This window comes from Saccoglossus kowalevskii, chromosome 1 (assembly GCF_978046115.1).
Source record: "Saccoglossus kowalevskii chromosome 1, keSacKowa6.1, whole genome shotgun sequence".
NCBI classification, from domain to species: Eukaryota; Metazoa; Hemichordata; class Enteropneusta; family Harrimaniidae; genus Saccoglossus; species Saccoglossus kowalevskii.
Window position 1 is genome coordinate 16,803,435 of NC_140641.1, and position 22,623 is coordinate 16,826,057.

The 22,623-nt window shown below is 32.6% G+C and overlaps 1 protein-coding gene across 4 annotated transcripts in view; it reads right to left on the reverse strand.

Moving 5' to 3' along the window:
* Positions 1-119: 119 nt before the first annotated feature.
* The window catches only part of LOC100378543 (uncharacterized), a 30,684-nt gene continuing 8,180 nt past the window's right edge, over positions 120-22,623 (reverse strand). The window contains exons 2-10 of one of the 4 annotated variants that reach the window (XM_085499651.1): positions 16,880-16,950; positions 14,347-14,555; positions 11,778-11,950; positions 10,994-11,082; positions 10,734-10,779; positions 10,458-10,520; positions 9,262-9,323; positions 5,324-5,890; positions 120-4,075 (exon numbers count right to left, since the gene is read on the reverse strand). In XM_085499651.1, coding sequence (XP_085355777.1) covers positions 3,417-4,075; positions 5,324-5,890; positions 9,262-9,323; positions 10,458-10,520; positions 10,734-10,779; positions 10,994-11,082; positions 11,778-11,950; positions 14,347-14,555; positions 16,880-16,913 — 1,902 coding nt within the window. In that variant the 5' untranslated portion in view covers positions 16,914-16,950 and the 3' untranslated portion in view covers positions 120-3,416. Of the gene's footprint in view, positions 4,076-5,323; positions 5,891-9,261; positions 9,324-10,457; positions 10,521-10,733; positions 10,780-10,993; positions 11,083-11,777; positions 11,951-14,346; positions 14,652-16,879; positions 16,951-22,623 lie in introns of all 4 variants that reach the window. The other 3 variants (XM_085499646.1, XM_085499641.1, XM_078014291.2) reach the window with 3 other exon arrangements.

A 22,623-nucleotide genomic window follows, 5' to 3' on the forward strand; every position in this document is an offset into this window, starting at 1 on the left:
TGCCCAAAATACCACTGATGGCATCAGAATTCAATATAATAGAACCATGAATGGTTTTTTTCACCGAAACTCTCGTATACAAACAGATTTGACAACTATATTAATGACAAGTATGAAACTTTTTTTTTTTTAGATTTCTATTTAATAAAACCCAAGCATAAACATATATACATTGTACAGGCATTTTCCAAGCGATAAATAAATAAAAGCTATATCAAAGCAAACTGAATTTACACTGCAATCAAAAAGAGAAAGGTTTATGTGGCTGGTTGTATGTTCGACCTCTTTATTTGCAATGGTGCAACAGACCCATCTGCATTTTAATGTTTGTAACACATATTGCAATACCCTATCATTTTTGCTTTATTAAAGTACATGCGCTTGTGTAAATTACAGGGGTGAGGCTGTGATCTTGCATTCAATAAATATTTGTTGGTTTATTTGTGCTTCTAATAGAGCACATGTACAACCATGTATACCCCTAGCACAATTCCACTCTGAATATCAGTACAGAGAATATGTAGCAATAGTACAATATTTTGGAAATACAAAGAGTTTATTTGACTTCAACCAGCACAGCCATATTTTATTTTGTCTGCCATCAGTGCATCAATGTATCAACTTTCAAAGGTTTGGTTAGCAAATTGTAAAAAAACAAACAAGCCACACTATGGACGGATACTGATAAGTAGCTATATCAAGCATAAGTAACTTTCAGAAGAACAAGGCTGAAATATTCTTGCCCTTGTTACCAATGTACCTCAAATGCATTGGATGTCATATGTAAATTAAGTCTCTTGTTAGAAGTCCAGAGAACCATTTGGAAAACAAAGATCTTTCTCAAAATGAGAATACTAAACACAATCTAACCCGTTTTGGTGAGTATCACTATTGGAGACACTAGTATAGTGTTAATATCTAAAGTGAGAACACCCAACAGGGCTAGAATCTGAATGACAGTACATGTTACATTTCATATGAACAACTACAGACATTACTGTGAAATACTTTATTTTCGCTTGGAATTAATTTCCAGCGAATTAACCTTTTTTCCAATTTCTTACATTCAACTCGCCAAAAATCAGTGAAAAAATAAATTCCATACAAAACACCTAAAAAGTCTTTTCAGCGAAAATTAATTCCAGTGAAAATAAAGTATTTTACAGTATATGAAATTATAATAAAAAAGAGAACTATATTTGCTATATTATAAGCACCTGCCCTATCAAAATAGTGTACAGACTAGGTTGGTATACATTTTCTGAAGGTTCTACATAGGCTTTTAGAGATGCTTTTTCAATAAAGCAAATACATTAAATAGTTAAAAATCAATAACTATTCATTAAAAGTCTGGGAGAAAATGTAATATTGACATAATATTAAATATTAAGCAAATTATCAAGCAGCAGTTAAAAAATAAATAGTTTTCTCAAACAGGAAAAATATTTAAGTACAATTTGGACGGATAAAAAGGACTTTGATAAATGATTCACTACATTATAATTTTCTTTTAGGACGGTATAATTACACATAAAGCACATGATAAAGATTGAGAATTCCGTAAATTTAAAGCCACCCTCGTACAATTTACCAATTACAACCCAAATAAGGCATAACAGAAAATCATTTTCATTTGAAAAAAAAACATGTTAAAAACTGGAATGATGAAAACAAATAAGGTGTGGCAATATTTCTGTGGCCGACATTTTTTAAAAAATATATAATTTTTTTTTTAATATAATTTGCATGGCTCTATATTATTCAAACTATCACACACAAATAACAAACAAGCTTGTAATACAAATTATTGGAGAAAATTTGATGTTCGTTGAGCAATATTACGAATGTGTATGCATGCTTTGTCTATGACAAATCAAACTAACACATTATAAATTATGAAATATATTACCAGTAGACTATCAAAAATAACTATTTTTACTGGAAATTCAAGACAGTTCAGTGAGGAGACTGACTTACACTGTTTATGAATGTTTGACATAGGCAAGTTTTGCGCAAATGATGAAGTGCGTGAATTTCTAGATTACGACAACAACTGGCAAGACCAGGATCCTAATTTTAAGCTAAAAAACAATATTTTTTTTGATTATGATTTGGAATTTAGATTACTTCAAAGTTAAGGTATCCTATTCATTGTCATTGTAAGACCTGCTTTTATTACAGAAAGTTGGGGTTTAAGTCAGGTATTCCTTTCCTTAATAAGATCATCAAAACTTATTCAATTAACTGGCTTCTCCAACTAGATTTCTCACAGACTATGAGTGATATATGTTAATTAACAGTTCGCCTTCTCCACCTATCATAGCTAGTGGAATGTACACCTTTAGCTATTTCTTGGGTTCAAACTGAATTATGACAATCTCAGTTGCGAAATCAATAACATTCACTTATAAACATGTACTGGTTTGTGTACAGGACCATAAAAATCATACATGGTATTCAGTCAGTAACCCTTCAATACTGGAATGTGATCTGGTGTTTTAATATATACATACTTGCAAATAACACTAGCTTGCTTGCTTTTCAGCTACGTAATCGCTGTGTACCAACCCCCCTGTAAATAAATAACACTACATTGTGTACAATGGCCTAAGATTAAAGCATCTCTTTCCTTATTGGACGGAATTAAAGAGGTTGTTATTACATTTTGATTAATTCTTGGAAGGATCTCTAGTCAACTAGCCAACAGTTGACAAAATTATCACAAAATATAAATAATTAGCTGAAACTCATTTTTTCAATTGGGATTGATGTACGTAATTGGTTTTCTTTGATCAGTGATGAATTACATGCCAAAAATTGAGCAAAAATTTGTTTGTTTCCAAAAAAAAATTTTGTTTGGACCAAATCAACATAATTTCCTATTTACTACAAGTCATGATCAAAATTCTTGGAAAATTATAAAAAAAATTATGTCAGTTTAGTAGTACCGGTAGCGACAAAAGTTGACTTTGGTGCTCACAGGGTTAAAGCGTAAGTATTAATTTTACCATTGGAGTTTGTCAACATTTCCTAATTTCATGCCAGTTTGTGGTCATATTGTCAATCATAGAAAACTATTTCATCATATTGATGTCATCAAATTGATAATAATTTAATAATGAGCACATACACGTATATAGCCAACTAAAAATAAACTAAATAATGCTGCCTTTGTAATCAGATACATTTGGAGCTTGAATGTAACAGACAACATATGATGCATGTACCCTGGGTGATGTAGCTATGACTTCTGAGACTATCATCGTCACAGTAAAAATGGCTTAGGTAATCTGCTTTTAAGAATTGTGTTCATAATTACGCTTGCGTGTTTAGGGATCTACTTTGTGTAAGCACCTTTGCTTTAAGCACCAACTCAACAGCTTCTACATTATAACAAAATTTTGTTTTTTTCTAATTTAATCATGATTTGATCCCACTGTTTGTCCAACTTCTCCTTCATCAACTTGCACATCATCTTCTACATCAATCTTTTTTCTTGAATCCTCATCATTTTGTTCCCTGTCCTTCATGGTGACTGACACTGAAATCTCTTCACTCATGTCCTCTCCCTCGCTTCTAGGTGTCTCTGTGACCTCACTACGATATGTGTCAAGTTGTACTGTTTCACCGTGTGCATCAGTGTCCTCTACCTCTTTCTGTGTATTCACAGTGCATTCCTCAACAACTTTATTGTTTACTGAAAGTCCATCAACATTTTCATCATGAGCATTGTCATCATTAATACTACCATCAGCATTATTCTCAACTACACCTTCATCAGCATCAGCATCTTCATCATCATTATTCCCAACATCTTGAGCAGCAGTATTCACAAGTTCTTTATTAGCAATTTCTGCAATGTTATCTTTCACATTTTCAGTTTCTGTCCTTTCTGCATTTTCCTTGTGTATTTCATCATCTGGTTCTTTCTTGTTCTGCTGCTCTGTTTCTGTCTCTTCATTCTGATTTTGATCAGCATCTTGCTGGTAGGAAGAACGCACTACTGGTTTACCTTCCAAGTTTTTCCTTCGTGGTGTAATTTTCGGCCTAGTTGAGGAAAAGCCCAATTTGGTTCCTGAGGATAGGAACAAAACATAAAAGTTCTGTCAAGTGTTTGTGATGACACAGTATATATTAAAAACTTGATTTTCAATTAATTTTAAGCATTCAATACAAATGGAGATTATTTGTTTGAAGTGCATGAATTAAAAAGATACTTAATAGGTGTTTCCACCAATTTAATAGTAATTATTATTTTTTTTTTAACATGACAATACAGACAGAACATTCGCCACATGATAATGATTTTCCATCTGCAGATGCACTAGTACAGTAAGTTGCGAACTCCGGTTGCAATCACATACATTTTTTGAAAGTTATAGGATACATTTTTAGTGATTAGTGATTAGTTTACTTGGTGTGTGAATTAATAGAGGCCACAAAGCTTTACGATTATGCCAGTTGTACACAGAGATCATTCATAGCTTCATTAGGATCTTGGGACTCTTATGTGAAAGATTTGATGGTATGCAAATTCCGGAAAAGTTGAGGATTTAGCCCGGTTGTGGCTAGCAGCAGTGATTAAGATCAGAGGGGATTGTTTGTCAATCCAACTTGCATTAGAACTGTATAAAAATGCAAATGAAATTCAAGCAAACAATAAAATGGGAAGCCAATGCAACAGGCAACATTTATTTGGACATGCTGAAAGTCACTGCATGTTAAGTTAATATTTCCCGCAATTCATACCATCAATATTTCACATCATAGACCCAAAATCTGAGATTGCCGCTTTAAGTGTGTACATGCTCTACAAATTGAACTCTGTACACAAGTTACGACTTAATTTACACTTCCTAAAAGTGGTCACCATAGGCAAGTGATCACTAACAATACCGGGGTATCGGTATATACTAAATTTGAACCAAAAATGCCATGTTCAAAATATAACAATTTTAACAGACCACCAGTCGGCAAAATGAATTGATATATATTCATTTATTACACATAACTATAGTACATGCAAAAAAATAACTGATTTGGTCCAGAGGGTCCAGAAATATGGACTCACGCATGCACACACAGACACAGTTTGAATTATAAGTCTATGTTTTGAACCTTATTTGAGCGGGGACTGACAATATTCTTCACTAGAAAGTGTTTGTAAAATCATTACTTTCTGAACAAGTAAATCAGGTAGTGGCTGGGACAGCCAAGATATTTTCTCACACCTTTTACTGTTTAGGCTTCAATCAACCATGGATTCTAAACATGTACAGTGGACTAGGTGATATAATATCTTGTCATAACTATGCTGACTCACCTTGAATACTCATACAATGTTTACTTTGTTCACCATTTTCATAAGCTGGTTTCTGTGTGTTCATATACTGCTGATTTTCAACTGATTCACACTTTCCGTTTGATTCAATTATTTCATCGTGGTTGGAAGCTCTGCAGAACAAGCATGTAGCTTCTATACCTGGGTGTCTTTTCAACTCATGCTGTGATTGTTGGCAGATGGTTTTCTCCTCAGGTGGTAGCAACATGATTTTTTTCGGTGTCAGCATGCTGATGTTGCTGTTGTTGTTATCAGAATTGAATGTCTCTCGAGAGGTATTAAGTGGAGTTAACGAAGCAAGGTTGTCACCACCACCACCTTTTTCACCATCCCATGCGCATTTGGGTTTTCCCAATGTTGTTGAAATTTCGTTAGCTGCTCTTTCTTCAGCTTCCACTTCCAGAATCTGAGTGATTTCTTTCAAGGATGCCGGAGTAGATGACCGGACAGCAGGAGGCAAGGATTCTTTTTCCTTTGGAGGAGTCTGATCACCAGATGTACTTGAGCCTGAACTGGATGAGACTTCACTTCCGTAGGGCGGTAGGCAGCCTGTAAATGACGTTGAATAGATAAATCCTATTAAACTTTATTCATAGATGGAATATTCTGGTTAATGGCACAATGCATATCAGAAAGACCAAGCTATAGAAAAGTAGCCTGAACTCTGGATGTACCGGGTAAGTTCGTTTCCAGGACTTGTATCTTTATTAATTAACAAATTAATGTACACATTCTATGAAATAAAACATTATGCAGCACAGAGGGAATAAGTGCAGAAGAAATTAAATTCAATCACACATCACTCTTTTTATTAGTGCCCTCAAATCAAACCAACAATACATTTGGTTAACCCTGTTACTAGAATACCTTGAAACCAATATTGCAGCAGCGCCCTCAATGGCCAAAATGTTGTTTCCTTTTGGAAACTGAAGTTTCACTATTCGTAAACGTTCAAAATGGTTAAAAACAGATCTCATGGATGTAAAAATGGTCATCCACAATTATTACAACCTTCTAAAAGTTTCGCAGCTGTTAAAATATTCGTTTTCGCAACCTTTTTCACACTCGGCAACTCTGCTAATTTCTTCTTTGGAATGACAGTTGAAATAAGGACAGGATTAATTGCTACGGATATAAACAGGAGGACTAGATGGTTCAGATACACATAAATGAAATGACACTAATACCCAACAGCTCTGGACTCAAATAAGTTGGAAAAGTTGATTTTAAAATTCAGTTCATTTTCACTATTTATTTCAAATGATTGTCTGTATTCTGAAATATAGAAATGATTTCATATCATCATACTAATATACTGATTTCTCAGAACATACAACTAAAGGGTGATGGAAGCTGTGAAGTGGCATGTTCGATATGGGTTTCATGCAACATATTTGATATAATCATGTACGAGACACTGTTTATTTTATATACCCAAGATTCAAACATACAAAACGACCATCACTCTTTAACAAGTGCCAACAACAACACACTTTTGGTGGGGGTAAAGTCATACATTGATACAAAGTTTGGTTTGTTGCAACAGGATGCAAAGGACTTGATGGACAAGGAGAGATAAAAGACAAATTGGTTCATCCAGTTCATGCAAGTGAAACTGCGCAAATTTTGTATATTAATATACATGCCATTAGAGTCTCTCCTGATGGCTTTTAGATCTAATATAACTGGAAAATAGCCTGTACAAAGAATGCAATGGTTGACATTATTACATTCTATAAATAAGATTCATTGTCATGATGTATAATATGTATGTATAATACAGTAAACCAAACAAATTTACCATAAAACATACCTACATTATTTGACAAGACTTCTTGTTTCATCTTGTAAAACCATCCTTAAGTTGTGTAAATTATTTTAAAACATTCGATTTTGGCAAGAACAGTTTCAGTTCTTTCTTTTTTTATTCATTTATTTGCCATGCAAAAATTCATACCATACAAACACACAAAAAATGAAAATTAAATTTATGATTCACTGACAAGTGCCATATCCACAATATAAATATAGATTGATGCAAATATCACACACTATGGGATGTCATAGATATCTATGTGGCATTCTACTCACTATATGCCTAGGTACTATGCTAGTAATATCTCATTACCTATTTAGATTTGTGCAAACATCACACACTATGGGATGTCATAGACATCTATGCGACATTCTACTCACTATATGCCTAGGTATGATGTTAGTAATATCTCATTATCTATTCAGATTTATGCAAATATCACACACTATGGGATGTCATAAACATCTATGTGGCATTCCACTCACTATATGCCTAGGTATGATGCTAGTAATATCTCATTATCTATTCAGACTTATGCAAATATCACATACTATGGGATGTCATAGACATCTATGTGACATTCCACTCACTATATGCCTAGGTACTATGCTAGTAATATCTCATTACCTATTCAGATTTATGGAAACACCACACACTATGGGATGTCATAGACATCTATGTGACATTCCACTACCTACATGCCTAGGTACTATGCTAGTAATATCTCATTACCTATTTAGATTTATGCAAATATCACACACTATGGGATGTCATAAACATCTATGTGGCATTCTACTCACTATATGCCTAGGTATGATGCTAGTAATATCTCATTATCTATTCAGATTTATGCAAATATCACACACTATGGGATGTCATAGACATCTATGTGGCATTCTACTCACTATATGCCTAGGTATGATGCTAGTAATATCTCATTATCTATTCAGATTTATGCAAAAATCACACACTATGGGATGTCATAGACATCTATGTGGCATTCTACTCACTATATGCCTAGGTACTATGCTAGTAATATTTCATTACCTATTTAGATTTATGCAAACATCACACACTATGGGATTTCATAAACATCTATGTGACATTCCACTCACTATATGCCTAGGTACATTGCTAGTAATATCTCATTACTTATTCAGATTTATGCAAACATCACACACTATGGGATTTCATAAACATCTATGTGACATTCCACTACCTACATGCCTAGGTACTATGCTAGTAATATCTCATTACCTATTCAGATTTATGCAAACATCACACACTATGGGATGTCATAGACATCTATGTGACATTCTACTCACTATATGCCTAGGTACATTGCTAGTAATATCTCATTACCTATTCAGATTTATGCAAACATCACACACTATGGGATGTCATAAACACCTATGTGACATTCTACTCACTATATGCCTAGGTACTATGCTAGTAATATCTCATTACCTATTCAGATTTATGCAAATATCACACACTATGGGATGTCATAGACATCTATGTGACATTCTACTCACTATATGCCTAGGTACTATGCTAGTAATATCTCATTACCTATTTAGATTTATGCAAACATCACACACTATGGGATTTCATAAACATCTATGTGACATTCCACTCACTATATGCCTAGGTACATTGCTAGTAATATCTCATTACCTATTCAGATTTATGCAAACATCACACACTATGGGATGTCATAGACATCTATGTGCCATTCCACTCACTATACGCCTAGGTACTATGCTAGTAATATCTCATTACCTATTCAGATTTATGCAAACATCACACACTATGGGATGTCATAGACATCTATGTGACATTCCACTCACTATATGCACTCAACCATTGAAATCACTGGTAATGCAGATCAACAGCTGATCATGAGATACTACCAGCAATCTGTATATGTTGCGTATATTGAATAGAATGCCAATAAACAAAACTGATGATATTAATATACTGGTAAAATTGACGTAACAAATGAAATGATCATCATTTGGCTTTCATTGCAATCTTCATATGACATTATACACATGTATCATGATAGAATATTTTAATAGAATAGAACCAGTAAATTACATACCTGAATCATATTCACTGTACATACTATATTTTGTTGCAGGATGATTATCAATCCATCTTGCTCTGACAAAAAAAAAATAGAAAATATAATCAAGTCACAGAAAGCAATAACACACAAATCAAATTTGTAGTGGGAAATCTAAACTATAATAGATAGAGTAAATTTAAGTTAAATTTTAAGAGAGGAATCATTTAAATGCATATTTTATTTCAGCTAAAACTTTGGTGCAACATTTTGTGAATTTTTTGTACTAATTTTTTAATTTTGTTGAAAATATGAAAAAAAGTTATATAAGGCATATTTCATGAAGGGCAACAAAAATTGAATTTGGCATTTCAATCACTGTAGTTCATAACAAATAGCAGACAATATTTATTTTAAAACTGATTATTTCACAACTGTGAAAATATTCAAAATGGAAAATAACATCGTGAGATTACAAATAATGACATTATTACAAAACATGCCATATTTTTCTACATTTGAGGTTTCTGCAAATCTTCACATCATTATGGTTATGAATTTAATAACTTTAATACGACATGATGACCTTCATTTATATTTAACTGCCAAGTCAGCATATTAGCTTAACATCATCTTAAGAATGCATGATCACGGCTGACACACTTTTAGTGTCAGGAATTTCCTGGAACTTAAATATTCTTACGATCTGCTGTTCCAACCCCCAACCTCCCAAGAAAAATTAGGGTACTTAAGTAATTGAATTATGAACCTCTCAATTGTATGCATTTAGTAGCTTCATATTTTCCAATACAAAATGGTCACCAAAGAAGAGTTTAAAGGGAAATCATAAGAAAGTTATTGTTGGAAACAAGATTGAATTTTAATTTGTTTCATGTCCATTTATGTAATGAAACCTTCCAGCAAAATATCATAAATTTGCAGTGCTGTTACTAGTTAGCCAGGCCATCATTAAAATTGCATGAATACAGGACAGTCAACATGCTAAAATTGTGGGTTAATAGTTTATCAGTACAAACCACTGTCAGATAGGAATTAGATGCAATCAATAGACTACCCCCGCATAGACACAATTGGAGACAGCTTCGAGGATAACACAAGACCCATAACAAAAACAAGATCAAAGGGCAAAATAAACAATCACATCACATGCTTAGAATTCAATGAACATTTCCTGTTGGCTGTGGTTCAATAAATTATGGTCATATACAAACCTGTTGTATCTAGCCCCGGTTAAAAACTGATGCAGCGATTCTCTGCCAGTTGGAGGGAGTAAACTGTAAATAAACATAATTTTGAAATCATCAACTCGTTAACATCACTGAAATGAAAAACTTGAAGACGCATCATAATCCAAGGATTGATAAACCGTAAACAGTCAACAGGTGTCAGAGTTTAAAAGTAAATTTATGTAATTATTATTCTGCTCATGGACAAGCATACGCCCATCAATAATGACATCATGTGATCAATCAATTATATATACTCACTCTCTTTGCAGTACTTTTTTCTTTGGTTTATTGGCGGAATCTGTAACTAGAGTGATGAAAAATAAGGTGCAATGAACTCTTAGAATCGCGTGTGAACATGCAATTTCTAATACAAAACATTGGCTTATAATAGATTCGTCTGGTTCGGTGCATTTATAATCTCACAGAAACAAACACTGTTGGCTAAGAAGTACTTATAGGAGAGCAAATATGGTATGTGTTAATTAAAAAGTAAATAAAAGTACTGATAGATGACTTACTTTGACCAATTGTATGTAGATGCCTTATATCCAGTTGGCTGGAATTCAATGATGGCGCAGACTGTGATCTATGGCGAGCTCTTAATAAACTACAAGTTAGGAAAACGAATACTATATAGTTACTATATTTGATCATATTGCTAACTTTAAATTGTATTTACAGATACTCTAATTGTCCTGGCTGGCAGTGGATCATATAAATGGTACAAGTACATTAAATTACCAAATTTTATATTTTTCTAACTTAGAAAATGAGCTGTTCTTTTAGCAATAATCATGATTATCAACCTAGGATAATTTTCTCTATACACAAGATATATTTATTTATTAATTCAGCTGAAATTGTATTTTCAATTTTTTGTGTTTTGGAGCTTGCATACAAAACATGTCACTATGAAATATATTTTCAGCAAATCAAAGGAAAAATAGCAAACTCCACATAATATTTGTGAAGAGGAAATCACAAACACAAAAGTAGATCATTAAACAATGAGGAATTAACAAGTTCAAGAACACAAAAAAAATGACTGACACTTATTGACAAAATACTCCACAAGAAGAAAGTATATCACACTACATCAAATTAGAAAGATACATGGAATGATATATAAAGATATATGGATCTCATGGTGAACATGAAATGATATCAGGTGTTTTGAAAAGCATGAGCACATCCTGTTCCACATGTAACACCCACCATATATCATCTGAGTCATAATCCAATAGTTTCTGTAAGAAACCTGAGTGGGGTGCAAATGCAAATTAAACCAATAATCGAGCATACCTTGTTCTTGTTGGTCTTCCAAGTTTAATATCAACCACCTTCTCGGATTCACCTGGCATTTCAGTTGCTGTTAGATACTGATGCATGCGATTTGGACGGTAGAACTCATTGTCACTTCTGGCGCTTGCGCTTAACGAACGATGAACACTCCCACCTGGGTCAATTTGTTCCATCTAGGGGAAAAAAAGACAAATTAGATACATTAACAACAGGTAAGAGAGAAAAACTGCCTGAAAAGACGTAAAAACAGACATATTTGGAACAATTCCTATAGGTAATGAAATGTTAAAGTATTATTCCACAAAAAATTATTACTATTCATCACAATGTTCTAATAATTTTCACCATAGCAACTAGATTTCAGATGTTTTTTTGATGCCATACTTAACATAAGAATGAAAATTCATGTGTTAAACAAGTCATTGTCAATGTCATAGTCCTTGTTTGTATTAATACAGATGCGAGATATATATGTATGTGCAAAGTTTAAACTTGATTGGGCCAGCCATGTATGAGATATGGCTCTGTAGATCTGCATTTGTTTAAACCGATAACTGCCAGTCAGGTATTTTGGATTTGATGGTGACAAAAATACGTTTATCTGCCATGATGTCTGATGTCCAGACATGTTGAATATAATAAACAGGAATTGCATTTTTTGAAACAAAATGGCCACCTGTCGGCCATTTAGATCTTGGCCTGGTCTCATTATGTTCAATGTGTGTGCTAAGTTTGAAGAGAGCTGCATGCACGACTGAGATCCAGTTCAGAGATGGTAAAAATGTGTTATTTTAATGCATTTTTGACTTTAAAATGAATATCAATCGGCCATCTTAAATCAGATCATGAAACGAATACATGTGCATATGTACAATATAATGTCTAATGTGTGAATCTTGAATGTGATTGGTCCACCTATGTCTGATGTTAGAATTCAAAACTGCATTCTTTGATACAAAATGGCTGCCAGTTGGCCAATTTGATCCTAATCCAAAAAATAAAATGATGCACATCAAGATCCCATTGTGTTCAATGTATGAAATACCAAGTTTAAACCAAATCCGTCCACACACATTTGAGATCCAATTCCAGAAACGGGAAAATGTTGAATTAATCATGAAAGAAGCCATGCATGGCAGAATCCTAATTTGTTATCGAATTTAAGATATATACAATAGTTTTGTTTATAGTGATATAGTATAGTTTGAACATAAACATGTCAGAGATATGGATACAGAAGCTGATGCTTGATTTTTTAACACTAAAATGATTGACATTTGGTCATCTTGTATCTGCATGATTGTCAAACGAGTACTTATATTGAAAGATATTGCTTTGGAACAGCATTAATTAAAATAAAATGGCCACCATTTTGAATCGGATCGTCAAACCAATATATCTGTAAATCTATGACATGATGTATAATGAATATAATGAGAGATATGGTACTACACTGCATTCATTAAAACAAAATGTCCACCACCACCGACAAAATGATGTGCATCAAGGTCCCATAATGACCAATGTATATAACAAGTTTGAACACAATCCATCTGTAGACAGCCAAATATCTGATTCCAGAATGCCAAAAATGCTTGATTTCGATGATTTTTCAGAACAAATGGGCCACCATTCAGACATCTTGAATCAGACTGTGAAACAAATTGATGTGCATATGTATAATATTATGTATGATGTATGTGTGAAGTTTGAATGTAATCGGTATATGCATGTCTGAGATATAGGTCTGGTCGCAACCACGCACACACTGATGCTCGCATCTCGGTCAATCCATAATAACTTAATTTGAGACATGTAAATTTTAAAGAACGTACTGGGCTCCCCAAAATAATTACAGAAATCCATGATACTGGCTTTTGTTGGGTAAAAGTATATGGAACTTTATATCTCCATGATAGCTTTGGTGTGTCCTGCGACTGACATTTATCTTTCAGCAAAATAAAATTCCTTATGAATAAAAACTGAAAAGTTAACTAGATAATGGCTGGATTTGACTAAACCTACAGAGGCGAAGTCAAAAAATATCCCCAGGGTATCAATCAACTACAGCAAAATATTCTGAATAGAAGAGAATCTCTTATGCAGGTTTCACATATGATATAGTAATAGGTTTATTAGTGAATGTCACATCCATTATGCATGAAGAAAGTATGGTTGATTTGAACAGCTTGAAGCCAAAACAGATTGATTCAAATTACATGATCTATCATATCAAAGCAATCTATTTTCATTACTACCATATTTCAGTATTCTATATTAATAATTTTCAAATGATGCAAACAAGATGCAGTTCTGTAAAACAGAGATTTTTAAGGTATTATAACCCTCTGAATGTCCAAATCAAAATAAATTGCAAAATAAATCTACATAATGGTTTTCCAAAATTTGGGAACTTGGGAAATTATATCTGTTAATTTGAAACAAAATAATTATGAAAAATAAATAATGCATCAATTATAACCTATTACATAACAACCTATATAGATTTATCTAAATTAATATAGCATCATAATTATCAATATTATTATGTAATAAAAGAATCTCTCACCTTGCTACTGGACAAGTAATGATGCGTAAATAATGGAAACTCTCCTGTGTGGTTCCTAGAACTAGCAACACCGTGGATCCAGGAGGGAGACGCCACAGGTTCCATTCTCTCACGTTCCTGCTTAGCAGCAACTTCATTTTTAACGCTTTCTATATACTCTGGGGGTTTGTTGAAAGACAATATGGAAGGTGGGTGGTGGTTGGGAACGCCTGAGGAGGTGGAGGTGGAGGTGTGGGTCAATGGCTGTGGTGCTGGTGGTGGTGGTGATTGTTGAGAATCGGAATAATTGTCAACAACATGGCACACTGAGGAAGAAATATAGGTAAACGGGTAGAAGAAAAGAAAACACATGCTGGTTAGATAGAGTGGAATACTTGATAACATCATGCAGTTATTACTTCATACCAATGCATTTGCAATTACATCACAGCTTGTGTATTGTTGCTCATATAAATGCACTATATATGTGCATACAATGTATGTGTGTCTATATAGCAAACCAGAATTTCTACAGAGTCAGAGAAATTGTAAAGTTTTATAGCAGTGATGAACATGTCAGTGGGTCACAGTGACTTTTTTATTAACAAAATTATTAAATCGTGAAAATTTAAATTGGCAAAACTTCACCGGTTTCTTAATAATGCATTAACAGCTAGCAAGGTGAGGCACGTACAACCAATTCCAATCAAGCTTTCAAGATACATGATATACAATATGTGTCTTGCCACACAAAAACATATACTCAGATGGTAAATTTGATTGAACACTATCGCCCAGGGCTGTTTTCTGTCGACTTTATACAAAATATATCGCAGTGCTGACGAAAGTGCATATTGATACAATTTTACTCAATTTGGTTCAGCATGTATGTGCTACATTAACCATATAGATGTGGATTGACTGTGGTGTTGTACAAGCTTACAGTGAGTGCAAAGGCGTTCAAACACCCGTTTTAATCTCAATTTGGTTTTTCAAGCTTATTACTAATCTATATACTGTATTTTCTTTATTAGAATTGCAAGCACTCAGACATGTACATGACCAGTTAAATTTTTCACCACCAGACTTTTTTGCCAAAATTTGTATGCACTTTTTTCTTATATTCTTCAATATTTTTGGAAATGAGCCCTAATTTTGGAACCAAATATATAAAGAAACAAAATTTTGGTAAATTTTCAGTTTTTACTCAAAATATTAAGACTATTTTTGTCCCAATTTTCTGAAGGACGTATAGTGCAGACTATAAATGGGACTATTTTGGGATGAAAAAAGGAAACTGGTGGTGAAATGGTTAATAAGCATAAATGAAACAGTGTGAGCATGGCGTCGATAAAATCCCACCAAAAAATTGTTGTTCAAAGCTCCCATATATTACAAATGTACTTCTAATAAAGCAAATACAGTATATGAAAAACCAGTAACACTGATCATAATAATCCTATGACCACCTGTAAAGACATTAGTAATAGATAATAATAGTAAATGATAAATGTCTGTCATATACATTTTGTGTACATAGCAACTCAACAGCTTTAAATTCTTTGTGACAGGCGATCATATTACACTTAATGATATTCCAACTGTATTATGTCACATGATTGTGTTATAATATATGATGCATGCTTAAAGTCTATATATATTTCACCAAAAAAAATCATTCAACAAACACATGCAAGCCTGAAAATAGTATAAATTGACAAATTTGGTACAATAACTGATCGACATGTGCACCCTAAACCGAGATGGGAGGACTGTTAGTTTTACTGTAACTTCATATTTTTGTAGGTTATGGACTGCTATTAATAAATAAAGAAGTGATAGCCTAAAAAAAGTCTGGGGAGATTAATTTATGCATACCTCAACCTAAGTAGAAAGTACAAAGCTTGAATGAATGACGAATTAATTGTCATATGGTAGTATTATCGATATTCACTCAACCGACATAACTATTATAATAGGCAGCAATTTGCTCAAATAATAGAACCAAACTAGATGACAAGTAAAAAATAAGCCAATTATCAAAAGCTCGTAAATTTAGTCGTGAATAAAATTTGTTCCTTTTAATTTCATATATATAAAAATACTACCATGTATATTGTCATGGAAACAAGATAGCCAAACCAGAAAATATCACACATGTTGTCATGCAAGTTCAAATAGAGGTCGACAGAGGTGACAGTCATGAAGCATGCAACACATGCACATGTACCTAATAAATCAAAATATTTCAATATAAATACCTCGTATATAGGCACAAAATTTGCACTCCATTGTAAATATATATATATATATATATATATATATATATATATATATATATATATATATATATATATATATATATATATATATACATATTGATTTTTCCAATATTCACAATAATGTTATATACTTTATTCAATGTAGTTAATATCATTTTTACCAGAGAATATTGATATTAATAGTTTTTGTCAGCATTCGCTATACAAAAATATATTTTGCACTCTGAACTACTAATGCACCTACTACATTTAAGGTTTAATGTTGTTATTACCATATATATTTTTCCCTGCACCAATTTTGAACATATTTTTCTCCAATTTCAAACCCAATTGTCTCAATTTCCTATTTACAGGTATTAGAAAAAAAAAGGCTTGTTTAATTTGTGAAAGGTGAACTAGACTATAAACTTACATGCATTTACATTTAAGGGATGGGAAAAAAAATATATTTTCATCTCAAGAACTAATTTACTTTGAATGCTTAGAGTTCATGAAGCACATGTTCCGTTTGGAATACCATGTCAGAAATCAATTTCAACAAAATGAGAGTAAAACATTTTCACCACATATCAAGAGTAAGACAAAACCTTATTATTCTCATTCTACCATCAAATTGATTTAACGATTAATAGAATGAAATTGAACAAAACCACAATTGGAACACCAATAATTGTCATGGTGTTTTAAACAGCAACCAGATTATAATATAAGTAACCTTTATTTTGAAAAAAAAACACATGAATGCGGTTGACAGTTAATCCTTGACATGACAGATACAAACACAAATAGAACACCAATGATGTATCCTAATCTGCTACCTGGGAAATACTTGACTACTCATGAAAAATGCATGTCTCATGGTTTGTTATAATCACTGCAAGGAGCACCATGGTCACTGCTCCTCAATGACTGCAAACATAGTGGGTTATTATAGTGAGTATACTTTGAATAGAGACGTAACTACTGGTATTGCACACTACACAAAACACAATGAGAATACCATGGAATTGCACTTATTTACTGTCTACAGGAGACAAAGCCCAGTAGTGGATATTTTCCCATAATTAAACCAGCTCTATTTCTGCTTAATCCTTGTAAATAGAATATACAATTCCGCGATTGAGATTAAATTAGCTTAGCTAGAATAATTAACTACCCATTTGTGGTTGTAATATGTTTAAAATTTCATTTAAAATTTAAAATGCAATAAAAGTATATGATGCGAGTTGAAAACTTGAGGGAATTACACCTACTTACTTACTGTTGGTAATCAAAATACTGTCGACACAGCTCATGAATATTTATATTTTATATAAGTGTTTTTAAAAATGCATTGAAACAAGTAATTTTCAATCAGGTGTAACACTCAACTGCCAAATTTAAATACTTCTTTTTATGTTGCAAAGTAATAAAGATTTAAGTGTTTCATATTTAAGTGAATTGGATACTAGAACTGAGTAACATTCCTAACTTGCTTGTCACACCAGACATTAACTGAAATGAGCTGTCATAAATAATTTTTAAAAAATTATTCGTTTACTGGATATTATAATACCCTGAGCTGTCTTAAAATGACATGCTCTCATTGGTCAATAAATTACACATGTTAATGGGCAACAGTTAGGCCCAAAACATGTATACCCATCTATAGATGTTACATGTACTGAAAAAATAATTCATTGCCATGACTTAAAAATATAATAATTTTCTCTGTTGACACATGCATGTACTGTTGTCACATTCAAGTCTATCACTCAGTCAGTCAAAACCAGTGTCCATAATTGTGCAGTTTTAATTGACGAAGTTGATGTGGTTGAATAGGGATGATCACTTGAATAATGCCAGGCTCAGCATTCACCAATCTTTGTCCTTGCCCTATATAGCTGTTATCAATGTTAAATAAGTCACCATTCACAGCACCACCGGTAATATACATACATTTTATGAAATATTTAATAATTTGTCAACCTTTCGGTAGCCAAGTCTGTCAACTTCATATATTGACTTTAATAATTAACAGGTTACAGCTATCAGCCTCATATTGACACTGAAAGTTCCAAAGTTAATATACAAATGACCAATGACAAGAAAGGATAAAAAACACTGAACAAAGCACAAACAACAACAGCAAATCTAATACAACAGAATCACTATAAAGACTCATAAAAATTGAAAGTGGGTTCAACACACACATAATAAAAGAAAAGCAACTCAAGGATTTTTACTTTTGAGATTGATTTATTGATTTTTTTGCCTCAGCATTTGATTTCAAAAGCAAACGTTATTTCACTAGACAGTTACAAACTTCCATAGATTGCATTTCAATCTACCAAGCATTCTGCATTTAATCTCAAGATTATCAAAGAATGTAATAATAATGTACAATGCACTCCACATGTAAAATACAAACAACTTAGTCTTGCACTAAAAGAGACAAGTTTATATCTCCTTTCCAATTACATTAAATTCAAAGAGACACAATGATCACTGGGGCCACCATTATTCTTTTTTTCTGCTGGTGGTAATAAAGGTCTTTCTTTTTTTCTTATCTGGAATGAGCTATTATAAATCTTGCTGTCTATGGCATTGTTCTGAAGACAATGATAGACCTCTACCCTTTGCATGGCAGTGCCGTGATCTCATCATCTTTGCTTAAGAGTTCAACCGCACTTTATTCACAATTATTTTAACCTAGGTTATCTTGCAGTCTGAAATTACTATATGGTAGATACCCTACAGGGGTCATCAATCAGGTAAATTAGTAGTTAATTTTCGACCACACAGGTTTCGTACGATAAATCTGAAGAGGAGGGTATTTTGAGACTGATATAACCTTTAGACAGCAAATTAACATACCAGCAGTATGGGCATGCAAATATAAATATGAATCTCGGAATATTATTCCAATTATTGGTCAGTGAAGTGAAGCAAACCTTAGACAGAAAAACAAACCTGTTGAATAACTATATACACATCTCAAACTTTAAGAAAAATAACATGCTTCAAATTTGTCTCAATGACACAAATTGATATTCCCATTCTATAAAAATTATAATTAGTTGTCTGAATGAAAGTTGCTCATTCAAAAGGAATAATAGTAAAAATTTGATTATTAATATTAAAAAAAAATTAAATTGATTTGTTGCCAGTCAATAAAGAGACAGCTAAAATCGCTGTTGTTTATTATAAAATAATCCACGTTCAGCTAAGAGCTTTCGAAGCATTGGAGATCAAATAATGCCGAGTATGTTTCTGATTGTGTTTGTCCATACCACAATATCTTTAGTAACTATGTTTAAAAACACAAATCATACACATGTACTTGAGGATTATTGACAAATGGCGGGTGTTATATAGAAACAATCACCCTCAATCAACAACACATTAGGCCAAATAAAATAGTTTTACAGTTTATACATGTGTGCGAGAGTAAAATATACAGTATAGCCCGTAGGTGACAACTTCCTAGCTTTAACATTACGGTAAGTCCTGCTTTAGCCCAGCTTAAATCAAACTTAGCTCGCATTTAAAACTGTCAAATACCTAAATTTTGCACAGTAATCTGCATAAATACGTGTCATATCAGTAACTTAGGTATATACTACATAGATTGAGTTAAAATTTTTGATGATAATAATACTCACTAAATTAAAAGTTTTTACGGAAAGGCAAAGCCAGTATAGTTGAGTTATGCCTGGGTTGTACTGTATTACATATGGAAACACAGGGATTCTACATGTTTCAGATAATCAAATTTTAGACTCTTTCATCATGAAATTATTTTTTGAATATTTTGTGAATTTAAAGCCTGTCAAAGTCTTAAAAAGATGAAAATTGGGTTAAGACATTTAAAACTCGTGAGCAAAGAAGCACTTTGAGGAGAAATTAAGAGAAACATTAGGCTTTCTTATCCTTTAAAGATTGCTGGATGTAAAGTTAATTCGAGATATTATAACATACAGTTACAAAGATTTAAATTTACGAGTCACAAATAATCAATTTGTGAAATATGCAAAACTATTTTATTTGACCTTTAACAACGATCTCAACTGTGAATTTCACATAACAAATCTGGACATTTGACAAATAAAATGTATTAAATTAGCAAACAAATATTGACATAAAAATTTTCTTTTATCTTATCTATGAGATTAACTTTGTCCCTGAGATGACAGATTCATAGAGATAGCAGTTTTATTAACTGTTTGAAGAGTTTCTAAAATGTGCAGGTTCGTAAGGTCATGGAAAACTAAATATTATTTATTAATTCAAAGTTGTGTTCAAAGTTATCAGGAGCTACTATAATGTACAACCAGCCAAAACAGTGCTTTTATGGGTATACATGGAGAGGACAAATTAAACTATGTATTTCCGTAACCCACATCAACTATCAACCCACATTTTGTATGAAATTGAAAACTTTATTTCATGCGAATGAGCACAAAAGTATTTATTTCCTATTAGTATTATGTATGTATTAAGTATGTACTGAAACTTAATTTAAATGTCATTTCTCAATGATACCTGACTGAGCATTGTTGTTCCTTTAGTGATCTTTTGCTGTGGGAGATGATGACCATTATGACATGGTTTTGTCCCAACTGTTAACAAAATCAGTCAATTCATGTCTAAGAAATAATGTCAGACAAACTCACGGATGGACAATCGCACTGAACGGAAAAACATATTACTATAAAGTAATTTATTTTTGATGGAGGAATGAATCAGTGAAAATAAAATCCAGTGAAGATAGCCGCAATTTGTCCTATATTTTACATTCAACTCATCAAAAATCAGTGAAAATAAACTTCATACAAAACAGATGATACATCTTTTTAGCAAAAATGAATTCCAGCTAAATAAGTAAATTACACAAGTTCCCGTTTTGAAATACGTTTTAGGAAAACTAATAATTACAACTGGATTTGCAGACGAGCCTATTGAGCTAATAGTCTAGTTTGCCTTTCTGTCCGACAAACAAAATAATCAAGGCCCATATTTGCAAACCAATGCAATATGTTAGCTAAATAAATGCACTGAACTTTTTCTCTGCTCACTGAAGATGTTGACACAAATTTTCATTCAATCTTGACGATACAACTATTCACGAACACCGACCCAATAATCAATATATGCCCACTTGTGTGTACCGGTAGTTTTCAGAATGAGCCACATGATGAAAAACAAATACTCCAATTTTTGAGGAGAAAGAAAGTATTTGAAGTGAATGTAGTACTGTTACACATTGATATGACTTTAGAAGGTACTGATATTCAATATCGCTTCATGGAAAACAGGGTAATGTTACGAAATTTACTACTGTGGAATACTTTATTTTCGCTGGAATTAATTTTCGCTGAAAAGGCTTTTTGGGCGTTTTGCTTGAAATTTATTTTCACTGATTTTTCATGAGTTTAATGTGAAATATAGGAAAAAAAGTATATTCGCTGAATTTTATTTTCACGGAATCATCCCTTCAGCGAAAATAGCAAAAATAAATTCCAAGCGAAAATAAAGTATTCTACAGTATTAGTTTTTAAGGTGAACAAATGAGTAGATAAATAAATATTAAATGAGGCTACCATGAGATATGCAAAGCAGTGTGCATGGGATAAAATTAATGCGTTCCCTTATCACCTGAATGTTTACTTTGCAGTATTCTCATGATAACTTTATTATTATACAGTACATCCTTTTGTGCTTGTAGTAAGAATATCTAGTGTGCAAACTTTAATGCATTCAGTAACGGGACTCGTCACACATTATAGTGCTTCCACGACCATAAGCAAAGGAAAGGATTTTAATACAACATCAATAATCTAGAATGCATTTGATGTTGATTACTTTCACAAAATAAACCTACTGAATTTTTTTTTTTTTACATTTTTTCAACCATTTTTATTAGACCCTGTAGCGAATGAAAATGCAAGCCCATTTGGTCTAAAATTGACCATGAAATAACAGAAAATAAATAAAAATGTGCAAAATGTTTCACTAACTATTTTGGCAGAAAATT